Source organism: Cebus imitator, unplaced genomic scaffold, assembly GCF_001604975.1.
Source record: "Cebus imitator isolate Cc_AM_T3 unplaced genomic scaffold, Cebus_imitator-1.0 Scaffold228, whole genome shotgun sequence".
NCBI lineage: Eukaryota > Metazoa > Chordata > Mammalia > Primates > Cebidae > Cebus > Cebus imitator.
In genome coordinates, this window is record NW_016107543.1 from 1,010,402 (window position 1) to 1,027,283 (window position 16,882).

The window sequence follows — 16,882 nt, forward strand, 5'->3', positions numbered from 1 at the left end:
ATATATATATATATATCAAAGTAATAAAAACTCTAAAATCATCACTGCCCAGTTATTTCACCACGTTTTCCTATTGTCTGTGCTGTTGAGGTTCCTTCTGGCTATCGCAGCTGCACGGAGGAGGTACTAGGTCACGGCACACTGTGCGTCTCTTCACAGCACAACTGTCATCAGCTGCTTGAAATCATCCACAGCAGGAGTATTTACCCCACAGGGATCAGCAAACACTACACCTCAGAGCTTTCTAACATGTTCTTTTGAAGGGTCAATTGCTCAACATCTACCTGCATACCCCTGTCCCTATCTTAGCTGCTTCCCAGAAGGGGGCACCAGCCAGCTCTCCACAGGCAGTTTCTGGTAGGTCCTCACACCCCAGTTTCCCACCCACCCTCCCTGCCGTGGCTCTCACAGAGCTAACGCACTCCTAGCCCCATGGCACCCACTCACAAGCCCCCTCTCCCATGTTCCTGGGCCTGCCGTCTGCGGTGTGGCGTGCCCTCAGCCTTCAGAGAAGTTGCACACATCCTAGTTGAACAGGGAGCTTCCCATCCACCTAAAAGAAGGCTCTCTTGAACACGGGGCTCATACTCAAAGTCCTGGTTTCCAGGAAAAGTAGAGGAAGTTAGGGGGTGGGATGCTGTGTGATTCCGCTATCGTGTCAGAGTAACAGACTCAGAAAAGAAGCGCTCTCCTACTGTCCCCACCACTAACACCGTCACTACCCGCATCCCCGCTATCACTGCAACCAGCGCCATCAGCACCAGCAGCACTGTAACCACCCATCACCACCATCACGACCACTGTCACTATAACTGTCCCTCCACCATCACAACCACCACCACGACAACCACGATCTCCACCGGCACCATCTACGGCCACCACCTTCCCCATCACAACCAGCACCTCCACCAGCACCTGTTTCATCACCAGCTCCAGTGGATTAGCCTTTCTCTTCTAACCCAAGCAGGAAGAGCAGAGTTTTCAGAATGGCAGAAGCTAATCCTCATCAGAATTACTTTTCATTTTCACACACTTCCCCCTCCTCTCATGAGAAGCCCTGAAGGATGGGAGAAAGGGGATCTATCAATGAGTCAGGAAACCTGGAGGAGGGAGAGTTCCAGGGGCCCAGGAACTCTTTTTGAGGGATTTCTCATCCCCAGAGGTCCCCAGGACAACTTCCCTAACAACCTTGGGAAGGTGTCCTAGAAGGGTGCTGTCCCACACCTGTCTTCCCTGACTCTCTTGAGAAAAAGAGATGGCTACCCTATGACCCTGAATAAGTTAATTCTCAAACCAAATCTCAGTTTCTTCTTGAAATGGAGTTTTGCCCTGTCACTCAGGCTGGAGTGCAGTGGCACGATCTCAGCTCACTGCAACCTCCACCTTCCAGGTCCAAGAGATTCTCCTGCCTCAGCCTCCCGAGAGCTGGGACTCCAGGCACGTGCCACCACAGCTGGCTACTTTTTGTATTTTTAGTAGAGATGGAGTTTCACCATGTTGGCCAGGCTGGTCTTGAACTCCTGACCTCAAGTAAGGCACTCGCCTCAGCTTTCCAAAGTGCTGGGATTACAGGCATGAGCCACCATACTTGGCACTCCCAGCCCCATGGGTAGGAAGAAACTTCCTCAGTTTCTTCGCATGTAAGTGAAGAGTCTGACTTCTGTCCATCTTTCCTCTAAAAGCTCTTAAAAAGTTCAAAAGATGGCTGGCTGCGGTGGCTAATGCCTGTAATCCCAGCACTTTGGGAGGCCGATGCGGGTGGATTGCCTGAGCTCAGGAGTTTGAGACCAGCCTGGCCAATATGGTGAAACCCTGTCTCTACTAAAAATACAAAAATTAGCTGGGCATGGTCATACATGTCTGTAATCCCAGCTGTTCAGGAGGCTGACGCAGGAGAATAGCTTGAACCCGGACAGCGGAGGTTGCAGTGAGCTGAGATCACCGTTGCACTCCAGACTGGACAACAAGAGCGAAATTCTGTCTCAAAAAAATAAAAAGCATGTATCATTTTACAAACACAATTCAGTGTGTATATAAAGAGACAGACAGAAACAGCTAGAAACCGTTAGCAACAATAGCTTACACAGTGAGTGCTTACTGTTTGTCAGGCACTGTTCTGATTTTTTTTTTTTTTGAGGCTCTCTTGTTGTCAAGGCTTGAGTGCAATGGCCCGATCTTGGCTCACGGCAACCTCCACCTCCCAGGTTCAAGCGATTCTCCTGCCTCAGCCTCCTGAGTAGATGGGATTACAGGTTACAGGTGGCCACCACCGCACCCAGCTAATTTTTGTATTTTTTTTTAGTAGAGACGGTGTTTCGCCATGTTGACCAGGCTGGTCTTGAACTCTTGACCTCAGCTGATCCACCCACCTTGGCCTCCCAAAGTGCTGGGATTACAGGCGTGAGCGACCGCACCTGGCCTGTCCCGCACTGTTCTTAAACTCTTTACATGTATTAGCTTGAGTCACATAAAACAGCTAATATTTGGCTTTTTGACTTACAAAAGTGATAATTTAACATGGTTCATTTTATATTTATTTCTTTAATCCATGAATAACCCTAGAGATAAAGGTGGAGGGCTGCTAGAAATGCAAAGAGAAATCAAGTTCCACCCCCTCACAGCACCCCGCCCCTGCTCCCAGCCTTGCCCTCACACCCCGCCTCCCCTCCCATCCAATGTCAGGGTGCACACACAGCCCAAGGAATGCTTCTCTGTTCCAAGATGCCTTAAGAAGGAGCATCAACCATCCCCCTGCGTACTGAAGCCAGGACATGTGGCCTTGCTCCAACTCAGCTGGAGTCATTTCAGGGTTTTAACAGGTACCCCAGAAATGAAAGCCAACAAACACCTTGGGGTACAACCCCCAACTGAGTCCCCATCCATGTCCTCCCATGCTGGCACTGAGGCAGGCACATCCAACAGTTTTATGTTTATTTTCAGAAAGTGATGAAGACAAAAGAAATATATCCAGACACCACTCTCTGTACAATAAATAGCCTCCCCCATTCAAAAAAAAAAAAGGAAAGAAAGAAAAAGTAAACACACACACACACACACACACACACACACAACCACCACAAACAATATCTTTGCCATCCCCCCTTTCCAGCCCCTTCCTCCACTCCCCATTGTGTTTGAGCAGGGGGAGCCCAGCCAGCTGCCCAAAGTCACCTGAGTCCTCTCCCTGATCCTGGCTGGCTGATGGTTATAAAATACATGTATTTGTTCTTTTCGGATCAGGGCTTAACACACACGCCGACAACAAGGTTGAAAGTTACTGTACAAAGGAAGAAAGTGGAGTCTCCTGATCCCGTGTCCCGCACCTGACCCTTCCCTCCCCACTAGAAGCAAAAAGCTCCTTCATGTCCAAGACTTTCGAGTCTTCTTTTCTCTAGCTGAAAACCAAGAGCAAGAAGCAGCACCAGGTAAACGACTGTAGTTAGGGCAGAGGAAGGGACGGGGGACACCTCTCTCAGGTTTCATCGTGGGCCAGGAAGCAGCCAGTGAACCCCAATATCCTTCTTGAGTCCCGCTTCCCCAGCCAACTACCATACAGAGAAGGGTCAGAGGGAGCGTGGGGCTTCTCAGTCCTTCATCTGTTCCTAAATTAGTTGGCGTCCTCCAGCCTAATAACACTGTTTCTGTTCCTTTCACCATGTCATCTCTCAGTTGGGAAAATAGTTATAAAACTGGCCTTCAGCTTCCTTATCAAAAGGAGAAGGGGCCCCAGCAGGGGAGGAGCTGTCACCACTGGAAGGATAGGGGGACACACGCCTCCTCTTAGAGTCTCCTTCGCCCAGTCCTGAATCACTGGATTCTGGCCGAATGGGGGTGATCTCAGTCCACACCGAGGGGGGACCCTGGTCTTCTGGTCCCCGCCCCTCTGAGCCTCCAGGGCCAGGTTCCATGGGCAGAGTCCGCATGGGGCGGAACCAGCTGGCTGGGCCCATCTTGGGAGGGTACTGGGGGGCCACAGGCCAGCCAGCTCCGGGTGCCAGGACCTCCTGGCCTCGGTAGTAGGGCATGGTGGGCCCAGGGGCAGAGGGCAGGAATGCGGGCTTCATGCTGACTGCTCGAAACTCAGCCTCATAGCTGTGGTCCCGGGGGGCCCCCAGCCAATAAGGCTGGGGAACCACATCCTTCGCCTGGCCAGGAAGGTCAGGGTAGAAACGGCTGGGAACAGGATACTGGTTGGGTAGGAGAGGAGAGTAGTGATCTCCTCCAAGGAATTGACAGTTGGGTCCAGGCGGGGAGGGGATGCTGGCGTCAACAGATGTATACATGCTAGAAAAAAGAAAAGGCAAGAAAACGGGTCACAAGCAGAGCCAGTCACCTGTGAGCCGACCTGTTTCACATGTCCCTTCCCTGACCTGCCTTCCCTGGCCTGCCCACCTCTAGCACCCACCCCCAACTCTCCTGCTCTTAGGGGCAGGGAGAGGACGTGTCTCAGGACGGACCAAAGCTGAGTTGAACCCAGTGGCACTTACGACTCAAAGTTCTCCCGGAATCCTTTGGCAAAGGGGTTATTATCAATTTTCAGCTGAGTAATCTAGAGAGAAGGGAATAGAGTCACATGAGACCTGAGTCTGGGGCTCGGGAACTTCCCAAATCCCGCCCCTAGGGAGACAGGGGGCCCCACTCTGCTCTCCTCCCCACCGGGCCTCAGGCGGCCCTCACCTCGGCATTCTGGTAGGCGGTCACGGCAATGAACTGGGTTTCTTGGAAAGTGAAGATATGGGTATTGGAAGCACTGCAGGCTGCCTCAGGTTCTCCGTCGTTCACCTCGACGATGTGCAGCCGGGGCTGGTACTTATGGAGGGACTGGAGCACGATCATCTGCAGACAGAGGGAGATGGTCGAAGTGGTGGGGAGGAGGGACTTTGAGGATCCCCTCACCCCCACTAACAGCTGGCCTCACATGAGGCTAGGAAGCGCCCTGAGGTCCTGTCCATTCCCTTGCCCTGACGCCATGTAACTCCCCCCAAGCTTTCCAACTCCACGGTCTGGACTCTTTGGGGCACCAACTCTAGCCTCTTGCCCCCTCTTCTACCCCAGATGTCCATCAGGATGAAGGTATCAGCATAAACAGGCCTTTTAGAGCAAGGGCATTTTTCTTTTTTTTTTTTTTGAGACAGAGTCTTGCTCTGTTACCCAGGCTGGAGTGCAGTGGTGCAATCTCGGCTCACTACAACCTCTGCCTCCCAGGTTCAAGCAATTCTCCTGCTTCAGCCTCCGGAGTAGCTGGGATTACAGGTGCCCACCACCACACCTGGCTAATTTTTGTATTTTTAGTAGAGATGGTGTTTCACCATCTTAGCCAGGCTGGTCTTGAACTCCTGCCCTCATGATCTACTCGCCTCGGCCTCCCAAAGTGCTGGGATTACCAGCGTGAGCCACCCCACCCAGCCAACAAGGGCACTTTTAACAGGACTATTCAACCTAGAGAAACTCGGTATCTATTCCCTGGGACCACGGCGCCAACTCTGTGCCTTCCATGGTGCTGGAGCAATGGCAACCTGCAATTTGGTGAAGAAACCCTGAGTCTGGTGTGGCATTTGTGGCCTGAATGTGACCCCTGTCCAAGATTCAGCTTCATCCCATCTCATCTTCCTCCCACGGTGGGTGAGAAACAGCCAGAGTTTAGGAAGGAAGAAAAATGAACCACACTGGCCCCGCAGGACCCTTGTGGCCTTGGAGGTCTCAGACCCAGGGTGGGGACAGGGTGGGGGGTGGCAAGGCTACCTTTTGAAGAGCAGGTCCTACCTGGGTCACGTTGTTGGACGCCCCCTTGTTGTTTGTGAGCTTTAGTTTCCCAAATGAAACTTCCTGGCGCATCCAGTGTGCTCCCGTGTTGGGGGAATCTGGGTGGACGTACAGGCGGTTTCCTGTGGACAGTTCACCTCTTTGACATACAGCCCCCGGGACAGAACCCTGGTGGTACGGGTCTTTGCCTGTCCCGAGAGGAACGTGAGGAAGGGCACAGGGGGAGGACCAGGCAGGGAAGGGCAGAGGACTCAGAGGACAGACTAGAGCAAAGCAGAAAGCCAGAGGTGGGATGGAGTGGGAGGGGGATTTAAAATCTGGGCATTGGGGGAAGGGGCTTTGGGGGCCCACCAGGGGGCGCCCAGTCCCAGAGAAACAGAGCCCACAGCTCCCAGGGGCGCACGCACCTGGCATGCTGCCCTCGGCCTTTCCACACTGCACCCACTTGCCGCTCTGGTACCGCCAGTGGTGCTGGTCCACCAAGACCACATCCACAAACATCCTGTATTGGCTGGTGGGCTCCAGCCCAGCCACGGTAAATGACAGGAATGGGAACATCCGCCTGGAAAGAAGAGAGAGACCCCCCCCAGCACTCATCAGCCCCAGCTCCACAGCCAGTCCCTGCAACAGTGCCCAGGCATCAGTGGTGTGCTGTAGCCGGCTTCCTCCCACTCACAAGAACCAGCTGGAAGATGTTTAGGGAGTTTGCCAGCCAGTGGTTAAACACAGCCATAATTAAAAATTAAATTACATAAACTTGCAATTCAAGGCATTATATTAACAAAGTAGGCCAGGCACAGTGGCTCACACCTGTAATCCCAGCACTTTGGGAGATGGAGGCGGGCGGATCACTTAAGATCAGGAGTTCAAGACCAGCCTGGCCAACACGGCAAAACTCCATCTCTACTAAAAAGTACAAAAAAAAAATTAGCTGGGCATGGTGGTAGGTGCCTGTAATCCCAGCTACTCAGGAGGCTGAAGCAGGAGAATTGATTTAACCTGGGAGGTGGAGGTTGCCGTGAGCCGAGATCACACCATTGAACTCCAGCCCGGGCAACAAGAGCAAGACTCCATCTCAAAATATATATATATATATATATATATCAAAGTAATAAAAACTCTAAAATCATCACTGCCCAGTTATTTCACCACGTTTTCCTATTGTCTGTGCTGTTGAGGTTCCTTCTGGCTATCGCAGCTGCACGGAGGAGGTACTAGGTCACGGCACACTGTGCGTCTCTTCACAGCACAACTGTCATCAGCTGCTTGAAATCATCCACAGCAGGAGTATTTACCCCACAGGGATCAGCAAACACTACACCTCAGAGCTTTCTAACATGTTCTTTTGAAGGGTCAATTGCTCAACATCTACCTGCATACCCCTGTCCCTATCTTAGCTGCTTCCCAGAAGGGGGCACCAGCCAGCTCTCCACAGGCAGTTTCTGGTAGGTCCTCACACCCCAGTTTCCCACCCACCCTCCCTGCCGTGGCTCTCACAGAGCTAACGCACTCCTAGCCCCATGGCACCCACTCACAAGCCCCCTCTCCCATGTTCCTGGGCCTGCCGTCTGCGGTGTGGCGTGCCCTCAGCCTTCAGAGAAGTTGCACACATCCTAGTTGAACAGGGAGCTTCCCATCCACCTAAAAGAAGGCTCTCTTGAACACGGGGCTCATACTCAAAGTCCTGGTTTCCAGGAAAAGTAGAGGAAGTTAGGGGGTGGGATGCTGTGTGATTCCGCTATCGTGTCAGAGTAACAGACTCAGAAAAGAAGCGCTCTCCTACTGTCCCCACCACTAACACCGTCACTACCCGCATCCCCGCTATCACTGCAACCAGCGCCATCAGCACCAGCAGCACTGTAACCACCCATCACCACCATCACGACCACTGTCACTATAACTGTCCCTCCACCATCACAACCACCACCACGACAACCACGATCTCCACCGGCACCATCTACGGCCACCACCTTCCCCATCACAACCAGCACCTCCACCAGCACCTGTTTCATCACCAGCTCCAGTGGATTAGCCTTTCTCTTCTAACCCAAGCAGGAAGAGCAGAGTTTTCAGAATGGCAGAAGCTAATCCTCATCAGAATTACTTTTCATTTTCACACACTTCCCCCTCCTCTCATGAGAAGCCCTGAAGGATGGGAGAAAGGGGATCTATCAATGAGTCAGGAAACCTGGAGGAGGGAGAGTTCCAGGGGCCCAGGAACTCTTTTTGAGGGATTTCTCATCCCCAGAGGTCCCCAGGACAACTTCCCTAACAACCTTGGGAAGGTGTCCTAGAAGGGTGCTGTCCCACACCTGTCTTCCCTGACTCTCTTGAGAAAAAGAGATGGCTACCCTATGACCCTGAATAAGTTAATTCTCAAACCAAATCTCAGTTTCTTCTTGAAATGGAGTTTTGCCCTGTCACTCAGGCTGGAGTGCAGTGGCACGATCTCAGCTCACTGCAACCTCCACCTTCCAGGTCCAAGAGATTCTCCTGCCTCAGCCTCCCGAGAGCTGGGACTCCAGGCACGTGCCACCACAGCTGGCTACTTTTTGTATTTTTAGTAGAGATGGAGTTTCACCATGTTGGCCAGGCTGGTCTTGAACTCCTGACCTCAAGTAAGGCACTCGCCTCAGCTTTCCAAAGTGCTGGGATTACAGGCATGAGCCACCATACTTGGCACTCCCAGCCCCATGGGTAGGAAGAAACTTCCTCAGTTTCTTCGCATGTAAGTGAAGAGTCTGACTTCTGTCCATCTTTCCTCTAAAAGCTCTTAAAAAGTTCAAAAGATGGCTGGCTGCGGTGGCTAATGCCTGTAATCCCAGCACTTTGGGAGGCCGACGCGGGTGGATTGCCTGAGCTCAGGAGTTTGAGACCAGCCTGGGCAGCATGGTGAAATCCCATCTCTACTAAAACACAAAAAATTAGCCAGGCACGCACCTGTAGTCTCAGCTACTCGGGAGTCTGAGGCAAGAGAATCACTTGAATCCAGGAGGCGGAGGTTGCAGTGAGCTGAGATGGAGCCACTGCATTCCAGCCCGGGTGACAGAGCAAGACTCCAACTCAAAAAGAAAAGAAAAGAAAAAAAGAAGAAGTTTGAAAGATGTGAAACTTAGCTCTTCCTTCCTCAGGTCCTACCTCCATCCCACCTTTTCCCAGAGCCAGAGCTGTCAAAGTCCTCTGGCCTGGCTGGAGGAGCAAGAGTCAGAGCCCTGGTGCCAGACCTGAGTTCCAGAGGTTCAGTGCAATGGCTGACTTGAGAAATCAAAGGTCAGAGACTTGGCCTTGGACGATGGAGGATGGGAGAATATTTTCAACCCATTTCTGTCACCATCCATGATGGTGTTGAGGGTTCTCAAATGTTTCCTATATCATAACCAGTTCCTATCCAAACTTGTAGGAATAAAGGAACGAAAGGGAATATATTCATTAAGCCTCTGCTTATACTCCAGCCAGTTTGTCAAACTAGTCTATTAAGACATATAATGTTATTTCCAATTTTATATTTGAAGAAACTGATGCTCCAAGAGATTTGGTTCCTTGGTGGGAGGGCAGAGGTGAGGTCTGACTGCGGGTTCATGCTGTGGTCTCCATTTCTTCATATTAATCTTTTTTTTTTCTTTCTTTTTTTTTTTTTTTTTTTTTTTTTTTTTTTTTTTTTTTTTTTTTTTTTGAGACAGAGTCTTTCTCTGTCCCCCAGGCTGGAATGTGGTGGCATGATCTCGGCTCACTACAACCTCTGCCTCCTGGGTTCAAGGGGTTCTCCTGCTTCAGCCTCCTGAGTAGCTGGGATTATAGGTGCCCAACATTGCGCCTGGCTAATTTTTGTATTTTTAGTAGAGACGAGATTTCTCCATGTTGACCAGGCTGGTCTCAAACTCCTGACCTCAGGTGATCCACCTGCCTCAACCTCCCAAAGTGCTGGGATTACAGGGGTGAGCCACTGTGCCTGGTCCATACTGATTTTTTTTTAAGAGATGGAGTCTTGCTATGCTGCCCAGGCTGAACTCAAATGCAATCCTCCTGCCTTAGCCTCCCCAGTCACCCAAGTGGGGTTATAGGCACTCACCACCATGCCCAGCTCATCCTGTTTTTATTACTAGTAGAGGAAAAGGGAGGAGACACAGGAAGAGGCTGGGGAAAAGGGAGAGAAGGGAGATCTTGGTTTCTCCCTAAAAGTCTAGAATCACCACCAGCTGGAATCCCAAAATAGCCCCTGATTTACATGACACTTTGCTGGGAAGGAACTGAGAGTGGCAATGGGTCTGGTGCCAAATCGAGCCTCTCTGAAAAACCACTTGGCATCCCACCCTCATAAGACAGGGTCCAAGACCCCACATTCCTCTGCTGGCCCTAAGAACTAAGTAGCCTTGAGATGGTTCACAGGGTCATCATACTGCTCAGATTCTGAGCTCCTGGCACAGGTTCTGCTTCACTGTAATTAAGTGCAAATTTAAATAACAAGGAGATAGATCTTCTCAGTCGTATTGGTAAATGTTTAAAAATTGATAATATCGTCCAGGTGCTGCTGCTCGTGCCTGTAATCCTAGCACTTTGGGAGGCCGAGGCAGGTAGATCACCTGAGCTCAGGAGTTCGAGATGAGCCTGGCCAACATCATAAAACCTTATCTCTACTAAAAATACAAAATTTAGCGAGGTTTGATGGTGCACGCCTGTAATCCGAGCTACTCAGGAGGCTGAGGTGGGAGAATCGCTTGAACCTGGGAGGCGGATGTTGCAGTGAGCCGAGATCATGCCACTGCACTTTAGCCTGGGCGACAGATCGAGACTCCGTCTCCAAAAAATAAATAAATAAATTGATAATGTCTACTGCTGATGAGGCTGTGGGAAAATGGGTCCTCTTATAGACTATTGATGGGGGTGTAAATTGGTACCAACTTTTGGGAGGTTGGTAATGTGTTGTATCTACCAAAGTGCAAAATGCTTAGGCATCAAGGGACCTCCTCCTCTCACCAACCTCAGATCTACTTCATAGACTCAGTCACTGGCAAACAGTCAGACAAAAAGCAAAGCGGCAGCCTGGGCAATATAGGGAGACCCCCATCTCTACAAAAAATAGAACGAATTGGCTGGACATGGTGGTGTGCGCCTGTAGTCCCAGCTTCTCAGGAGGCTGGGGCAGGGGGATTGCTTGAGCCCGGGAGGTCAAGGCTGCAGTGAGCCATAATCACACTGCGCTCCAGCATGGGTGACAGAGCAAGACCCTGTTTCATTTAAAAAAATAATAAATTAAAGTTGTTTTCACTTGCCACAAGAAAAATAAAACCAGTAGAGCATGCTTAAGCCTAAAAACATTTTTTTTTAGCTGAGCACAATGGCTCACGCCTGTAATCCCAGCACTTTGGGGGGCTGAGGCAGAGGGATTGCTTGAGATCAGGGATTTGAGACCAGCCTGGGCAACATAGTAAGACTCTGTCTCCATAAAAAATAAATTTAAAAAAATTAAGATCTGAAAATTTGGGACAGGCACAGTGGCTCATGCCTGTAATCCCAGCACTCTGGGAGGCCGAGGCAGGGGATCACTTGAAGTCAGGAGTTTGGGACCAGACTGGTCAACATAGTGAAACCCCATCTCTACTAAAAATACAAAAATTAGCCAAGCATGGTGGCTCGCACCTGTAATCCCAGCTATTCAGGAGACTGAGGCAGGAGAATCGCTTGACCCTGGGAGGCAGAGGTTGCAGTGAGCCGAGATCGTGCCACTGCACTCCAGCTTGGAGGACAGAGCGAGACTCCGTCTCAAAAAAAAAAAAGAAAAAAGATCTAAAAAGTTCTCGACTAAAGTTATCCATGTGGGTTCGGGTCCATTCCTGGCCCATGAAAAAACTTATAAATAAAAAAAAATTAAAGTTCTTGGAGTTGGGAATGTGGACAAGAAAAAAATCATAATGACTGTGAGGGTAGCAAGGATAGTGTAGGACTGAAATTGTTGTTTTACCAGCCCCTATCTTCACATGTACAAACTCAAATGCAAATTGAGCTTAACACAACACAGCTACCCAAAGTTATCTTAATTATAATAATCAACCAATCACACCCAGCAAAGTGGGGATTGCCAGCAATTAATACACACCCACACACCCACAGAGACACAGGCCTCCCTCTTCCTCTACTGAGAATGTCTACCATCAACTATTATATCCTCGCCAACACATTCACAACACACACACACACTGCCACACACAAACCCTCGCACAAGCCTGTGTGGGGCATTATCAGGCTGCCCCAAAACTCCTCAGACACAAACATAGACACCAAAGTGTCCTATTGGGCCAATCCATCGTTTGGTTCTCAGTTCCCCTCTCTCAGCCCCATTTGAGCTGCCTTAACCAATCTCCAGACCTGGGAATCACCCCCTGTTCCCTGCCCCATTTCTGCTCATTGGGGAGAGTGTGCCACTGGCGCTGGTCAATGCCCAAGGATAGAGCTAGGGTGGGTGGGAGAGGAAGGATCTGGGACGGTGTGAGTAAGCTCAGGCGAAAAGCCGCAGGGCTGTAGGTGGGCCTGGGGCGGGGGAGAATTTTTCAAAAAGGAAGAAGGCCATGGGTGATGTGGTATGACTGGTGGGTCACTGGAACCCACGGAGGGACAGTCCACCCCACAAAAGCAGGAGGGCGGAAAGGAACTGTGCTAGGAGCCCAAAAGCCTGTTTTGAGAGGAAATGGCCACTGACTTCCCAGATCGCAGGAGCCCAAGCTGAGAAGGAGGTACAGAGGTGATCGGGAGCTGGTGGGCCTGAATTGGGGTGGTGTGTCCTCTGTCCCCTCCATGGCAGCGTGGGGCCCCTGAGGCCTGATCCAAGAAAAAGCACCAAAGGAAACAGTGAGGAGCCACTGCCACTTCAACAGGGACTCCGCATTGCCCGAAGTAGCCCCTCGGGATGGAGCAAAAAGTGTGAGGATTGTAAAATACACACACACGCATTCATGAAGCAATCAGAGAAACTTGGTGATGTTTAGGAAATTCTTTTCGGGTTTGCTAACAGTATTGTGTTCATTTAAAAGCCCTTTTTAGAAGTGCAGAGGTAAAATAATATCTAGAATGTACTTAGTAATTACTATATTACTAATACAGTAGCAGACGGAAGAGACCAAGTGAGGATGCAGAAACAAGATTGGACTTGTATTATTGACAATTGTGCAAACGGGGTGATGGAAGTCTGTTACATTCTTCTGTCCACATTTGTATGTAGTGGAATTTTTCATAATAAAAAAAGTATGTGTACGGGTCTAAAAGGAGGACAAAAAACTTGTCAAGTGAGAATTACTCAGCAGGAGCACCAAGGAAAGGAGGCCATGTGAGTAGAGATGGTGATACACACTTCGAAAACCATCCCCTCAAGTGCCTCCCCGAAGTGCTGGCTTTGGGGAGATTTCTGCCTGTAGCTGGATCTACTGGCAGAGAGGCAGCCCCCCAGCACTGGCTAATTCCCTGAAATGCTGGCTGATGCTCCAATCACGCCATCCCTCAAGACTGGCAGGGGGAGGCAGAGGCCTGGCAGAGGCTGTGGGGAGACCCCGGCCAGGGCCCAGGTTGGGAAGGCCTCCTGACCACACAACAGAGTGGAAGGTTCTGCTGGCCTGCTGTGTGATGGAGGGCAAGCCACTATGTCCCTGCAACTCAGTAACCTCAACTGTAAAATGGGGAGACTGCTTGGCCTACCTAACGCACAGTGAAATAATGGAAGTGAAAGCACTCTGAATGCATCGGGGCCTTCGGAGAGTGTGGGTGGCTGTTTTTACGGGTGGCCATAGCGGGCCAGAGAAAGAAACCCAGGCGATACCATCTGGGCTGTAGGGCCAGCTCTGCCTGAAGTGGGTGTGTTGTGTGACTGGGGAAGAGTCTCTTGCTGTCTCTGGGCCTGTTTCCCTGTGTATGCAGTGAGAGGGACAGGCTCTTCTGGGTCCCTTCCAATTCAGACACATTGGGACCAGAAGCCTGGGCTATGTCTAGGTACACCCAAAGGGTAACTAAGGTTGCAGGGAGCAGAGAAGAATTATCAGAAGGCTTAGGAGACGAAGGATGAGCCATCAAAGAACATGCCAACTTCCCTGGGTTCATCCGAGGGAAGGTGGAATAGCTCAGCAACTTGAAGCCAGTTGTGGCTGGCAACAGGTTCCCCAGTCCCAGGCCACCCCACAAAAATCATCTGGAACAAGAATGTTCCAGCAATGCCCAGATCCAGTACCAACCCCTGGAGCCCAACATGGCCTTCTCCCTCTGCCCTCCATCCCAAGCCCCACATTTGGTATCCACACCTCCCTGACCTCAGACACAGCATCCTAGGTCCACCAATGGCAACAGCCCCTCCACACTGGTCCTTGCTGGTGCCCTGCCCACATGGGCCCCACTGGAAGGGTGGGTGCACACAGCCCACATCAGACAGGGCCCACTCGGGGTTTGCTTACTAAACAAATACCACACAAGGCGCAGCTTTCTGTTTCTTCTGTCATGCAGGAGGCTCTATCCGGAAGCAGCACCCTCAGCCCCAAACCTCCCTATCACGCACAGGGCTCAGGGACCCTGAGCCACGGAGCCATGGGACTTCCCTTCCCCATTTTTGCAGGCCAAACCAGTGAATATCTGGACAGGAGTGTGGGACAGTTTTCACCAGACCAGCCTCAAAGGGTGCGGTGTGGGGCTGGCCCACCAGGTGGGACCCCTGGGTGAGCTTCATCGCCCAGGCCCGGGGCAGTTGTGCCTGGAAGGGATCTGTGCCCCCTACAAGCTTTACTGCCACTCTCATCCCCATACAGACACACACACACACACACACACCCCAGACATATGATCTCAAAGTGAGACCGGAAAGGAAACTTGGCGACTGCTTCTCCATGTCACCAAATCCCAATCTGCCCCCCTACACACACACACACACACACACACACCCCACCATCACCACCACCACCACCACTAAAGCTGACCTGAGCACACCAGAGGCCGGAGGAGGTGGGCGCAGGGAGCCCGGAGATAAGAGGCCCCCTTCCCCTCCGGTTTCCCATACAGGAGGCCGAGGCGTCCAGGCGTCCGGTCCGCGCGAAACTCAGGCTTTTGCTGCCCGCTGCGACTCCTCTCCCCATTTCCCTAAACCAAGGTGACTTCTCACTGCCCCGCACTCAGAGTCTCCCTCGCGATTCCTCTGGCTGTCGGTGAAAAAGCCTGGGCATAGACGCCCCTCCGGAGCTTTCCCTGTCCTCACTACAACCGCAACCCCACTCCCCTGTCTCCCCACGCTGAGGCCACAGCTGTGAGGGACACGGAGTCAGAAGCACTGTTGAGCCATTTCAGCAGACGAGAAGTTCTCGTTCCGGGCGGGGGCACGGAGGCCCCCAGGCCGGCGCGCCGCACTCACCGTCCCTGCTTGGTGATGATCATCTCCGTCTGGTGCTGATTAAACTTGGACCACAACAGGTGGTTGTTGAGCGCGACTCTCAGCTTCCCCGACACCTCCAGCCCCGCGGGCAGAGCGTAGTCCTCGCGCGGTCCCGGGTAGAGCCCGGCGCGCGGGTCCGGGGCAGCGTAGCCCTCGCCCGGCGGGTAGCCCTCGGCGCCCGCGGGCGGCGGGAAGGACTCGCCCGCCCCGGGGAAGCCCGCCGCCTGGGGCCGCGGCGGGTAGGTGTAGGCTCCGAGGAAGCGGCTCGGCGGGGCGGGCACCAAGGCGCCCCCCGGGTAGGGCGACCCCAGGCTGCCGCCCCCGCGACGCTCTGCAGCGTCCTGCGCGCCTGGCTCCGGGTAGAAGTAGCGGTGCTGCGGGTCGGCGCCTGGCGCCCGGCCCTCGTCGCTCGCCGGCATCGGCTCGGTGCCCGTCAGCATGTCTCCGCAGCCCGGCTCCACGATGCCCATCCGGGGCGGGCTGGCACCTTCCCGCAGCCGTCGAGGACCAGCCCCTCCGCGCACGGAAGCAGGTGAGAGGGTCGCGTGGGCTGGGATGGGCAGGGGGCAGGCGCCCCGAGGGCCGGGTGGGGGACCCCACTGGAGCCGGGGTTCGGACGCCTGGCTTCTGCGCCGGCGTCCGGCAGGCGCGCGGCAGCTCTCGAGCTTCCTCTCCAGCGGGCTGCTGTCACTAGAGTCGCGGCGCTTTGCTGTGGCTTTATGAAGCTCTCCGACTCCCCCAACCCCGCCACCTCGGCCCTGCTACGCCTCGCCCCACCCCGCCCCCTCGTGGCTAAGACTAGGCAAATTCTACGCGGTTGGCAAGGATTGCAGGGCCCCCTACGGTGGCGACCAGCGAGTGCCCGCGCCCGCGCGCCCTGTGGTTCGAAGATCTTGCTTTCTGGGAGCATCAACTCCGCCGCCTGACACACCAGCCCGTGGCTCTCTCCTGGACCCTCGAGGAAATTCAGCCCAGCTTTGAAGGCTCAGCTCAAAGGCCCTCTCCTACAGGAAGCCTTCCGAGATGGCTCAGGTGGTACTCGATGGGCTTTCTCGTAGCACTCAGAGGCTCAGAGTGCTGGCACACTAGAAGCAACTTTGACCATGAACATTCAACAGATCTTTATTGATACCTACTGTGTGCCCGGACTCTGTGCTAAGTGGACTTTCGGGTGTCCCTGTTTCTCCCCACCAGAGGTCCACATGTGCTGAGTCGATCGCATCTTGTACCTCTAGCCCTGGGGGCAAACCTGGAAACTGATGGACAATAGGAAGCATTCCTTAAAGTGCACTGCATCAGCAGCAGCCAGGGGACTGGCTGGGCCCACAAAAGCTCCCCTACCCCGCATGGCAGTCATGGGCACTGGAAGTAGCATTGAATGCTCAAAGTTCCAGGTCTGGCTCTGCCTATCAGGTATATGTGACCCGGGCAAGTCACTTTCCTTGCCTGAAAGTCAACCTCACGTGCCTCATCCACAGACTGGGGGAAATAAACAGATCTACTTTTCAGGGGGGCCGTGAGCCTTGCATGAGAGGGTGTGCGTGTGCAGCACTTTCCAATCTATTATTATACCTGGATGGAAAAGCTGCTTTGAACAGATTCAGAGCCGGCTGACAGGAAGGAAACCCACCACATGCTCTGAAGGGCTGCCTCAGGGATGGGAGGACGGAGGCTTTTCTTTCTCCATTTTCCTTTTATGTGAACTAATGTATTAGATTCCTTTTA

At 52.6% G+C, this 16,882-nt stretch overlaps 1 protein-coding gene across 1 annotated transcript; it reads right to left on the minus strand.

Moving 5' to 3' along the window:
- Window positions 1-2,914: 2,914 nt before the first annotated feature.
- On the minus strand, window positions 2,915-15,892 carry TBX21 (T-box transcription factor 21). Its single transcript, XM_017497059.2, has 6 exons — window positions 15,137-15,892; window positions 6,171-6,325; window positions 5,764-5,885; window positions 4,678-4,836; window positions 4,488-4,549; window positions 2,915-4,284 (listed from the first exon to the last, which is right to left on the minus strand). Exons 1-6 carry the CDS (start codon window positions 15,625-15,627, stop codon window positions 3,666-3,668), a joined length of 1,608 nt encoding a protein of 535 aa, XP_017352548.1. The 5' UTR covers window positions 15,628-15,892; the 3' UTR covers window positions 2,915-3,665.
- Window positions 15,893-16,882: the final 990 nt, after the last annotated feature.